Source organism: Geotrypetes seraphini, chromosome 1, assembly GCF_902459505.1.
Source record: "Geotrypetes seraphini chromosome 1, aGeoSer1.1, whole genome shotgun sequence".
Lineage (NCBI taxonomy): Eukaryota > Metazoa > Chordata > Amphibia > Gymnophiona > Dermophiidae > Geotrypetes > Geotrypetes seraphini.
Window position 1 is genome coordinate 468067320 of NC_047084.1, and position 12010 is coordinate 468079329.

Genomic DNA, 12010 nt, shown 5'->3' on the forward strand with positions numbered 1-12010 from the left:
ACAAGGGAAGCAAACTCCCATGGAGCTCAAAGAGATGATCTTTAGTTAGGCCCAGCCCACCTTCTTTCCAGACTTCAAAGCAAGGCGATGAGCAGAGAAGTGAGAAAGAAAGCTGAAGGCAAGACTTTGAATATCAGCTGTGTGAGCATTGACTGTTAGCAGGGCTTAATTTCTGGGGGAGCTGCCTGGATGTCAGTTCCACCATTTCATTTCAGACTCCAGAATAACAGATGTTTTTGCTCCAGCTTCTCCCTTCCAGACAACCGTCAAAGAAGAGGAAGGAGAGGATGTACAATGAGTAGAGCAGAAAACAATCCAGACCCTTTTTTCTGTTCCTCCCTCTCCCCAACTCCACAGTTCCACTTCCTTTTTATCTACACATTAAGCCCTGTTAGTGAGGTGGGAAAGATAGCAACAGAGAAAAAAGCCTGGCTTGACAGTAACAGAGAACTAGATCCATCAAGCCAGCATCCTGCCATTACGAAAAGCCAGAAGCAGATAAAACACTGGAAGAGCAACTGTCAGGCAACTGAATGACACAGGTAAAACATATAGAAAGCTAACCACTATGGGCTAGAAACAGTATGTTAAATAGCTCAAATTATCTGTACAATGTTTCCTTTTCAGTTTAAACCAAATTTTACAGGGATTTACAAACTATGGAGTACTTCTAGTAAGCTATGGTAAAAAATGGTCTTATTGTGCCCTTACATAGACTCTCCCAAATACTAAGGCCATTTCACTGCAGATTTTCTATTTTTTGAATTATTGGCAATGCATGAATGTTGCTATTAGCAAGCAGCCATTTAAAAAAATTAGAGTGCCAGAACTTGCCAACACCTATTTAGAGGTGCTATTTTTAAGAGTTATTTTTAAGAGATACCTTATATTTGAACCTCAGATACAACAAGCAGTTGCTACCAAAAGCGTGGAGTATTATGAAAATTGAGGTGTTTTAGATCCAACTTTAGTCATGACAATTTTAGATTGATTATATAAATGCTGATAGTAGCCCATGTTGATTCTTGTAACATGACAAATCACCCTTCAAAAAATAATGATGGAATAATGGAGAATATTCTCCTCCTGAACTTCAATCAATTTTCTTTCTCTCTTTTTTTTACTTTTTTTCTTTCTCTTTTTATATTCTCAATTTTTTTTACCCACTATTGATTCTTCTTCTTCAATTATTTTGGGGAAGATGACCTCAAGTGCTCGCGGTTGTCTGATTTTTAGAACTAGTTTTATCAAGACAACCCCTTTGCGAGCTATCATTAGTTTCTTATATCCCCCTAGTCTTTCAATGCTTTTATTTTCTTTTAAAATTCAATACGAATTATTTTTTATGTATTGATAATATTGACCTCTCTGGTCATTTTAGTCCTCTAATTCTTTTCTCCTCTTTTTTGCCCCCACTGGAATTCCTTTCTACCCTAACTCTTGTTAACCGTGTTGAGCTTTACGAATGTAGAGATGATGCGGTATACAAACCTAAGGTTTAGATTAGATTAGATTAATAATAATAATCCCCATCGTTCCAATCACTTAACCAGCTTTCAATGTACTTAGCTTTGTATCCAAATGTACTGCTGGTGCTTTCTATTTTTTACTTCAGTGACTGGAACGGCATTCAGCTGGCTGTATTAGATGATAAGTTGCTCAACGGAGCGTCACCGTTTCACTCGATTAAGAGCTTCTTCAGGAGATATTCACTAATCACATTTTATCAGCTGGCACTGTCAGGAAAAGAAACCCCCATTTTAGAAAGAGCCTTGGCACTACTAAACATGTTTACTTTTCTTATCGCTTTAAAAAAAAAACATTTTATTGCCCCCATTGTATTCCTTGCTTTAACTTCATTCTTTAGAACTATGGGCTCTTTTTACGAAGCCGCGTTAGTGGCTTTATCGCACTTGACTTTTTATCACACGCTAACCCCCGCACTAGCCAAAAAACTACCGCCTGCTCAAGAGGAGGTGGTAGCGGCTAGCGCGACCAGCAGTTTAGCACGCACTATGACGTGTGTTAAACCACTAATGCGGCTTCGTGAAAGGAGCCCTTTATTTTTTCTAAATTAAAAAAAAATTGTTTAAGCCCGTTCTAAGCACATCCAAATTTAGTGCAAAATTTTAAAGAACGAAGTTAAAACAAGGAAATCAATGGGGGCAATAAAATGTTTTTTTAAAAAGTGGTAACAAAGGTAAACATCTTTAGTAGCTGCCAAGGCTCTTTCTAAATGGAGGTTTCTTTTCTTGACAGTGCCAGTTGATAAAATGTGATTAGTGAATATCTCCTGAAGAAGCTCTTGGGCATTATCCTATATAATAAAACGCTACCTCGCACATGCACACTCCTATCTGCGTGCTTCCATGATCCGTAGGTCTGTGGCCGCAGGAGTGCGCATGCGCGAGTCCCTAGCCTTACTTCCCAGCACCTACCACTCGCCGGCAGGACTGGACGCCAGCGCTGGACTCCCTGCTCTCCGTGTCGACTCCTCTCACCAGCCGCACCAACGTCAGAGAAGGCTTCTGACGCTGGCGGGATTGAGAGGAGCCGCGGCGACACCTCACGGGGCAGGAAGGGAAGCCCAAAACACTCCAGCCGTGAAGGGATGCCGCAGTCCCGACTCCAAACCAGCTGATTCCAGCAGCGTGTGCAGCACTCTACACATGCTGCTTCGGGGCCTTTTACTGCCCTGATTTGCTCTGCCGTGTCTCTGATGATGTCATCAGGGACGTGCCAGAGTAAATCAGGGCAGTAAAAGGCCCCGAAGCAGCATGTGTAGAGTGCTGCACACGCTGCTGGAATCGGCAGGTTTGTCGGACCGTGGGAAAGGAAGGGTGGGGGCGGCAAGAGACTAAGGGAGCAGGCAAGACCAAGGGAAGGGAAAGGGGGGTAAGGGAAATGCTGCTGATGCACAGGGAAGTGGTGTGGGGTGGGAGGGAATGCTTCTGCTGCTGTGGCTGCTGTACAGGGAAGGGGGGAATCTAAATGCTGCTGTACAGGGAAGTAGTGGAGGGGGAGGGAATGCTTCTGTGGCTGCTGCACAGGGAAGTGGGGGGGGGGGAGGGGAGGGGAGGAGAGAGACAGATAGATAGAAAGAAAGCCAGACATCGAGAGGAAGAGAGACAGAAAGAAAAGAAGAAAGGCACAGGGGCAGAGAGAGACACAGAAAGACAGACAGACAAAGGGGGCCAGGGAGAGAGACAGACAGAAAGAAAGACAGCAGGAGGGAGAGAGACACAGAAAGAAAGACAGACAGACATATATTCTAGCACCCATTAATGTAACGGGCTAAAATACTAGTGATTTTATATTTGATTTTAAAGTTTTATTAAACCCTATCAAATACTTTGGATTGTGCTTGTTATAACTTTTTAAATAAAATAAAAATAAAATAAAGTAGGTGCCTGTTTTCCATTATAAAATACTGGCAAAATAGGTAAAATATATGCCTATATTTTAGGATCAAACACTTACACCAGCCATAGACGTGTTGAAATGCTAGCACCTAAAATGCTCAAATACTAAATTGGCAACTTATTCAACTTGGGGAATATATATTATATCAATATCCAACAATGAAATCTTCCCCAAACTAAGGGCCTGTTTTGCAAAGCCGCGCTAGCGGCTGCTGCGTGGTAATGGCCCCGAAGCCCTTAGAGATTTAAAGGGCTTCGGGACTGTTGCTTTGTGGCTATAAATGTAATACATTTAAATATCTTCCAAGAATCTCAGCGACATCACTCAGGGTTCAATATACTCTCATAGCCCTAAGCTTTACATGCCAATTCTTCATTGGTTCTTATAAATAAATATATCAAATTCATACTTTTTCTATTATCTTCAAACTAAGAGTACAAAGAATTTTAATTTAGCTTTAAAGCTGTATGTGATTGTAAATCATCCACCTATAATGTACACCTTACCCATGATCCACCAGACATCTCTCAGCCATCTTCAATCTACATGCCACTACATTTAGACACCTTTTCATAGAATAGTGCTTAGCTAGATTTTTTGGCATTCAGATGCATATATACACATATATGGACAGGGGCCTGCTTGTTTGGTTGTACCCAAGCTCTAATCTGAATCCTGTCCCCCAACCCTTCCTTACCATCCTTTGTCTCCCCCTATGGCATCTGGCATCTCTCTTTTTTCCTCCCTCTTAAACCCCCCTTATGGCCTCTAGCATTTCTCTCCATCCCTACTTCTCTCATTCACTCTTCATTATGTCTTTCCTTCCTTTCCTCTCCCCTCCCATCATTTTTAGCATTTCTCTCATTTCTTCCCTGCCTTACCCCATTTTCAGCATCTGTCTCCTTCCTTCCTCCCCATGGTCTTCCAAATGCCACTCCTTCCCTCCTTCCCCTATAGTGCCCAGCATTTTTCTCCTTCCCCAATGATTTCCAGCATAACTCTTCTTCCCAACATCACTCCCCATGGTCATCAGCACTTATCCTCTTCATTCCTTCCTTCCTTCCTTCCTTCCAGGTCTACCCCTGCCCATGGCCATCCAGCATTACTCCCCTTCCCTACTTCCCTCACTTCCTCTTCAACATTTATCTTTTTCCCTTCCTTCCCTTTCCCCTTGGTCTTCAGCAACTCTCTCCATTCTTCCCTCCCTCATCCTATCTTCAACATCTCTCTCCTTCCCCCCTCCTCTTAGTCTTCCACATGTTTCTTCTTCCCTCCTCCTCCCATGGTCACCAGCATTTCCCCCCTTACTTCCCACCTCTCCCCCACCTGTGGCATCCAACATGTCTTCCCTTTCCACCCCTCCTGTTTCTATCATGTTTCTCCTTTCTCTCCCCTATTTCAGCATTGCTTTATTTTTCTATTGCCCTGCCATAAGGTGTTTATGTGATTACCTCACTCTTACAGTGTGGTAACATGATTGTATAATCTACATAAGAAGAGAAAAACGCAGCCAACTTGTATGGAGCCATGAGCGTCTGTGCATGCTCAAAGCCTGCTGGATACTGTCCCCTATGAAACAGGAAGTTTGGATGAGGTGGGAACTAGCAGGCCTTGATCATGTACAGATCTCAAGGCCCCACACCATCCTGTTGGGCAATGCCTCTTCTTACGTAGATTGTAGAGTTACTGCCTTCTGGGGGTGAAGTAAACAAATGGCTACCCCTGTTCTGATGGCTATGAATACAGGCATATATATTGGCAATCAAGTCATTTGCAGGAGTACTTGGTGCATAAATTTTGATGTCTACTTCATAGACTCACCCCCAAGGAGGTAATTTCATAACAGTGCACCTACATGAAACATTCAAGGTGTAAATATGTTATGTATATTCTATTCGTCTACATATATATTTTATAAAATAATTGTACACATTGCAACTGCATGCCATCTCGACACAAACTACTTTCTTGGAAACATAATGCAGATAAATTAATTTAGGTACAATCTTGTGGTGCACCTGCTTTTTATATGTATATATCCAGGTTTTTAAAACATGTGTAAAACTTGCTTTTCATGTGGAAAATGCTTTATAAAATGGCTGCTGATATGGGTATTTAGATCTTATCTGTGCTGATGATCTGATCATCAGCTGTCTGTGATATATTCTTGCTTTACACATATAAGTACATGGCATTCCAGGTTCTTTAATGTGGAATATACTTGTAGATTAATCAAACATGAATTAGTCCACCAAATACTCCTTTGAATTTTCACCTTCTTTTGCTTGTCCACAGGTATAATTTTTTCCCACCATCAGACATGGACAATGAAACCAAAGTGTTGGAATTTCTCCTCCTGGGATTTTCAGACCTCCCCAATCATCAGACACTTTTGTTTGTGGTTTTTCTTTCCTTGTATCTCATCACCATGCTGGGAAATAGCCTCATCATCCTGGCGATTGCTTTTAGTGAGCGTCTCCATACTCCCATGTACTTTTTTTTGGGCAATCTTTCTCTGGTGGACATGTGTTTTAGCTCTACTACTATCCCCCGGCTTCTGAGGGATCTTCTGTCTGAGCAGAAGACCATTTCATTGCCTGCCTGCATTGTACAAGTCTACTTCTTATTTTTTGTAGGCAGTATGGAGTTTTTCCTCTTAGCTGTGATGGCTTTTGACCGCTATGTGGCAATATGTGATCCCCTGCGCTACTCCATGATGATGAGTCAGAAGCTCTGCCTTGGGTTGGTGAGTGGATCGTGGGTGGTGGCTGCTCTCAACTCCACCTTGCATAGCATACTGCTCTCCCGATTATCCTTCTGTGGTTCCATCACTATTCATCACTTCTTCTGTGACATCCCACCACTGCTGAAGCTGTCCTGCTCTGACACATCCATGAGTGAGTCTGCCATGTTTAGTGAGGGTGCTTTGGTGGTTATGGGCCCTTTTCTCTTCATTGTCCTCTCCTACATCCGCATTATCTCAGCCATCTTGAAGATACGCTCTGCCCATGGAAGAAGCAAGGCCTTTTCTACCTGCTCTTCTCACCTCACTGTGGTGATCTTCTTCTATGGAATAATAATGTTCATTTACTTTCGGCCATCCTCCAGTTCCTCAATAGATTATGATAGAGCAGTGAGTGCTGTTTACTCCTCTGTGACCCCCATGATTAACCCTTTCATTTACAGCCTGAGGAATGCTGAAGTGAAGGGGGCCCTGGCAAAGTTTCTACGACCCTGCAAACATTTTCACTGAGGATTCTCAAGCCTTGACAAACTCAGTTGCTATAGTATTGGGGGAAACTGACCTTCAAATTGAAGGTATTCGTTTATTTATTGATTGACTGGAATTTTTTAAAAGCCTTTATGAAGAGATTCATCCACTGCTTGACATACATTGAATTTGCATCTGTAGTTCAACCAATCAGTCTGAGAATTTGAATTCAACAAGTTGTTTTATCTCTATATATCTCATTTCTAATACCTGGCTGTCTCAATGTTCTCTATGAGTGAGTTTGAGAAATTAATTTTTCTCACTGTGACTTGTTTCTTTTCTTAAAAGTTTTTCCATGGGCAACATAATAACATAGAAGATACAACTGGCTGATAATGTACCGCTGACCAGATGAAGAGCTATAAGAATTAAGTGATAAAGAAATCATCCAGAGGAGTCCACACTTGAGAACACCAGAAGAAGCCATTTCTTTTTCCGGCAGCCTGCTCTGAATTGTTTCTAATCCTTGCTCTAGCAATAATTCTTGGTGTACAACCTTGGAAAATCACGGTGTTTCGTTTCTAACTTTTGCTATGTTACTGTCTTTCTGCAGGTAATGTAAGGAAATGGATTTTATTTCTCTAAGCCTCCATTTAGACCAGGGGTGTTCAATCTTTTGGCTTCCCTGGGCTGCATTGGCTGAAAAAAATGTTTCTGGGGCTGCACAAATGCTGCAGCATGACAGAGGAGGGAGCCGGCAAGACGGTAAACACTTGGGAGCAGCAGAAAAAAACACTGCTTCGCCCTTGACCGGGGCCGCACAAAATACTTCACGGGGTCGCAATTTGGACACCTCTGATTTAGACTATTGTCGATGACACATGTTTTCAGATTATCCACTCTGCCCTAGGCGTGACTACTTATTTGTTTTGACTCTGAAGTGTTAATTAGAATTATAATATGTCCTGTGATCTTAGTGTTCTGAAATAAATTACCAGTGGTGCAATCAGAATATGATACATTAATGGGATATAGAACAGAAGGCTCGCTGAACTGATATATCTCACAGTAGTCTTTAAGCCCGTTACATTAACAGGTGCTAGAATAGATGTGTCTGTCTGTCTTTCTTTCTGTCTCTCTCTCTCCTTGACTGTTGTCTTTATGTATGTCTTTTTTTCTTTGTCTCTCTCTCTCTCTTTGGCCGTTGTCTGTCTGTCTTTCTGTCTGTCTCTCTGGTCCCCGGTCTGTCTGTAATTCTTTCTGTCTGTGTCTTTCCCTGGCCCCCTGTCTGTCTTTCTTTCTTTCTCGCTCCTTGGCCGCTGTCTGTCTGTCTGTCTCTCTGACCCCCCTGTCTGTTTGTCATTTTTTCTATCTGTGTCTCTCCCTGGCCCCTTGTCTGTTGGTCTTTCTTTCTGTCTGTCTCTCTCCCTGGCCCCCTGTCTATCTCTCTCTGGCCCCCCGAGCAAACCAAGATTGCTGCCTGCCCCCCCCCGCATACCCCACCCCCCAAAGCAGCCCCTTTTCCCTCTCCCCCTCCACTTTTTTCTGTCTCTCTGTCTTTCTCCCTGGCCCCCTACTTATTTCTCTCTGGTCCCCCGAGCAAACCAAGATTGCTGCCTGTCCCCCAGCACACTCCTTCCTCCAAAGCAGCCCCTTTTCCCTCTCCCCTTCCACTTCCTTGTGCAGAAGTAGCAGCCGGATGCCTCGCAGCACCTCGAAGGACACCTTCCTGCCGTTGCTCTCACTGCTGCACGCGCCGCAAATGGAACACAGCATGGAAGCACAAATCACGGCGGCAGGGCTGTGTCAACTGCGCATGTGCGGGTAAGGGTTTTATTATAGAGGATACTCACTGCAGTTAAAAGCATTTTGTTTGTGGCCAAAATAAAGTTGGGAAAACAAAACAAAACTGCAGGCTAATGTACAGGGTATAAGAGTTTATTAATATAACGAAAAAAATATAAAAATAAGATAAAAACATAAACAACAAAAATTCATCCAAAATAAAGTTGGGCACATGTGTATGGTGTGTTGTTCCTTCACATTATGATACATGCCTTTAATCATAATATTTGGGGGTAGAATTCAAAATTCAAAATGCTGTAAACATATACGTTACAAATGAAATGAAATCCACATTGTATTGTCTGAAAAAGGTTGACACTAAATTGTATGGGTGATCCAGTCATCTAGGTTGAATGAGGATGTTTACCCTGGCTATTCTCTATGGGGCCAATATTCAGCAGGGGATCCCCAGATTTTCAGTGACACATAACCAGATAGGGCTGCTGAAGATCATCATAGTACTATTTGCTTAGTGATGGGTTGGACTGGGGATGGAATCAGGGAGGATTACCTTGGCACCTATGATATTCAGGCTCTCCTAAGTTAACCAGGTAGCTATTTAGATATTGCTGCTGGATATTGTCGGTATTTGGGTAATTCACTATAGGCTGCTGACTGATGGAATGTTCAGTGCTGAGAACTAGATAGGTACCTATACTTATCTTAAATCCATGGAGGGGCATAATCAAAAGAAATGTCTAAATCCGATTTAGACATAGGGCGCTAGTCACTTAAAGTTGGTAGCATAAAAATGTCCAGTCTCAAAAAATATGTCTAAAAATTATTATTATTTATTTATTTATTTATTTTTTTTTGGGGGGGGGGGGAATCATCTACTTCCATGTCCAGCTGTTTGATCATCCAGACTACTAGTACGTCTATGTTTATACCACAGTTTTGTCCCCCCAAATTGTCCAAGTCCCAAACATCTAGAACAAGACCTTTGGGGTGTAGGAGGGGCCAGCAAAGTGATGGACTGGCCACCTAGACATGGCAATACAACAATGGGGTATCTTACAGGGCACTGCTGTGAACTTCACAAAAAGGGCGCCACATAAACATCTCACCAGAACTCCCATGATAGTAATGTTGAGCCCCTCAAAACACCCTCAAAACCCACTATACACACCTGTCTACAACCGCAATAGCCCTTATGACTGCAGGTGGCACCTATATGGCAGTACAGTAGGGTTTTGGTGTTTTTTTTTGGTGGACTCACATTTTCTACCTTAAATGTAGTGATTAGAGTACCTTATGGGCCTGGGTCCTTCTCTCCATAGTTCACTAGCCCACCTGTTAGACTACTTAAGCTACCTCTGTGAAGGTCTACTAGGCTTTCCTATGCCAGGTGCTGATGTTCTGGAGGCAGGTATATACATTTTTATTCTGATTTTTATGGTGGTGTGAGGGGGTCAGTGATCACTTGGGGAGTGTGTGGGGGTCTGTACTTTGTCCCTGCAGTGGTTATCTGGTCACTTGAGGCACTTATACCTGGTCTTAGATTGTCTAAGTCAAAACGTATAAGTTCCGTCCAGGCAGCTTCGTAAAACTTTTGATTATCCCTGCAGTACGGCCCACATCCCGCCTACATCCCACCCTAACCACTCCTTAAAAAATGTCCCTTTCACCTCTGGGCATACAGCGGGATTCATAGGCCTACAAAGTCCCTGGATATGTCTAAAAACCTGTTTCGATTATCAGCACTTGGACGACTTGTCTTTTTGATCATCCAAGTGCCAACTTGGGTGGGTTTTTAGACGATTTTCTGTTTCAATTATGAGCCCCATGGCATCCATTCCATTGGAGTTTATTTCTTGAAGATCTGGCAGCTAATCCATAGCCTTTTCTTTTTCTCTTTCCCAGGGAACAGGCAATTGGGAGGAACTTCCTGATACATCCTCCTTTCAGTTGCCCCTAATCTTAGGACAGAGAGCATTATTTTATTTTGTCCCAACTTCAGGCTAACTTAGGCATCAGAACACTGGTGTACCTGCACTGTCTGTGCAGTAAGTCTCTCCCGGATCCCAGCTGGCCTCTTCAATCTTTCCTCATCTCCTTGGGCCTTGGCGACTGGCAGCTACATGCAATGCAAAAGATCAGAGAAAAAAAATACTCTTTTTGCTTGTAGCACAGCATGCACCAGAAGGTAAGGTGACAGGTGTGACCTGAGCTGATCTCTACTGGTGCATGCTGTGCATCTGTGATAACCATTGGTGCTGACTGCTGCAGCATTCGGTCTGGAACTCCAAGACCAGCCGTCAGTGGCATACCTAGCATATTTGGCACCCGGGGCCAATAATTTTTAAACATCCTCTCCTCTATATGAAAAAAATATTTTCAGTAATAATCCATGAGTCACACCTAGGAAATGGCAGCATCTTAATCTTCAAAAATAAATGGCTTTAATGTAATATAATTTATGAGTGTAGGCTATAGTCCATCAGTCATCAAGAAAATTCATGCCATACTCTGTTGTGTTTAATTGCATTCTATATCACTTCATGCTTACAGAAAATTCATAGATATCTATTTTATCAAATAATGCTTCCTCTTCCTCTGAATCACTGTAGAAATATTTCTTCAAGCTTTCTATGGCCTCAGCGGCTATACTCTAATTCATGTAACACTCGAGCCTGTCAGTAGCCAGCCTCCTCATTGGCCAATAGAACCCATTTTGTTTCAATTTTTGCATATAATTTAAATAAATATATAAGGTAAGTTAACTTTAGTGAAAAACTTTATCTCATCTTTAGTGGATACACTGAATGGGGCTCCTTACGCAAATTTAGCGTTTCGCATAATATGCTGTTTCAAGGATCATTCTCCATTTAAGAAAGTACATCATTATCTCTGTGAAACAGCCTTCATGGAATTCTTTACCTCAGCATTTTCGAACTGAGCTAAGATTTTATGCATTCAAGTTTCTCTAAAGAACTATCTTGTCAAGCAAGTTTATTTGGAGCCAGGCGGTGAGTCCTGAAGTTTCAGTGTCTGTCCTTGACTAATTGTAGTTTTGTCTTAAACCTTATAGTTGAACTAGATTACATTGACAAGTTCTCCACTTTGTTATTTGCATCATCTGAAGACCTTACTACTGTGTTATACTTTGTAATAAACTTTTGGTCCAGAACATCAGTTCCACCTTTTGCTTTGTTTTGGTTTATATTATTGTGGTTTATATCATTGTGAGTCACTCCTGTTTTGAATGACTGTATTACTTTTCTACCTATAATTACTGGGGTTCTTTTCCTTTTCAATATTTTAGTATTTTGCAAACTACTTTGTCCTATCCGTTAGTAGAATGTGGTATAGCAAGCTTTTAATATATGATAAATGAATTGCTGAACCATAGACCCAGTACACTAGGAGACAGACAACTGAAGTTTACAACAAAATCTAAGATAATGAAATTCCTGAAGATAAGAAGGCAAAAAAATGTACTGCTTTCTTTATCCTATAAACCCCTCGTTTATATCAAGAGCCGCATATCGATGGCGAGAGCAGCTTTTTCTGCAAGATTAATGAGAAAAT

The 12010-nt window shown here is 42.0% G+C and overlaps 1 protein-coding gene across 3 annotated transcripts; it reads left to right on the plus strand.

Moving 5' to 3' along the window:
* Positions 1-31: 31 nt before the first annotated feature.
* On the plus strand, positions 32-7379 carry LOC117364590 (olfactory receptor 1361-like). Of its 3 annotated transcripts, none has more exons than XM_033953988.1 (3): positions 32-542; positions 5719-6320; positions 6983-7379. In XM_033953988.1, the coding sequence occupies exons 2-3, from the start codon at positions 5744-5746 to the stop codon at positions 7000-7002; spliced, it is 597 nt and encodes a 198-aa protein (XP_033809879.1). In that variant the 5' UTR covers positions 32-542; positions 5719-5743; the 3' UTR covers positions 7003-7379. The 3 variants fall into 3 exon arrangements, with proteins under 3 accessions (XP_033809879.1, XP_033809965.1, XP_033810052.1); XM_033954074.1 differs by having other exon boundaries at positions 5719-6169; XM_033954161.1 differs by lacking the exon at positions 6983-7379 and adding an exon at positions 6610-6719 and having other exon boundaries at positions 5719-6169.
* Positions 7380-12010: the final 4631 nt, after the last annotated feature.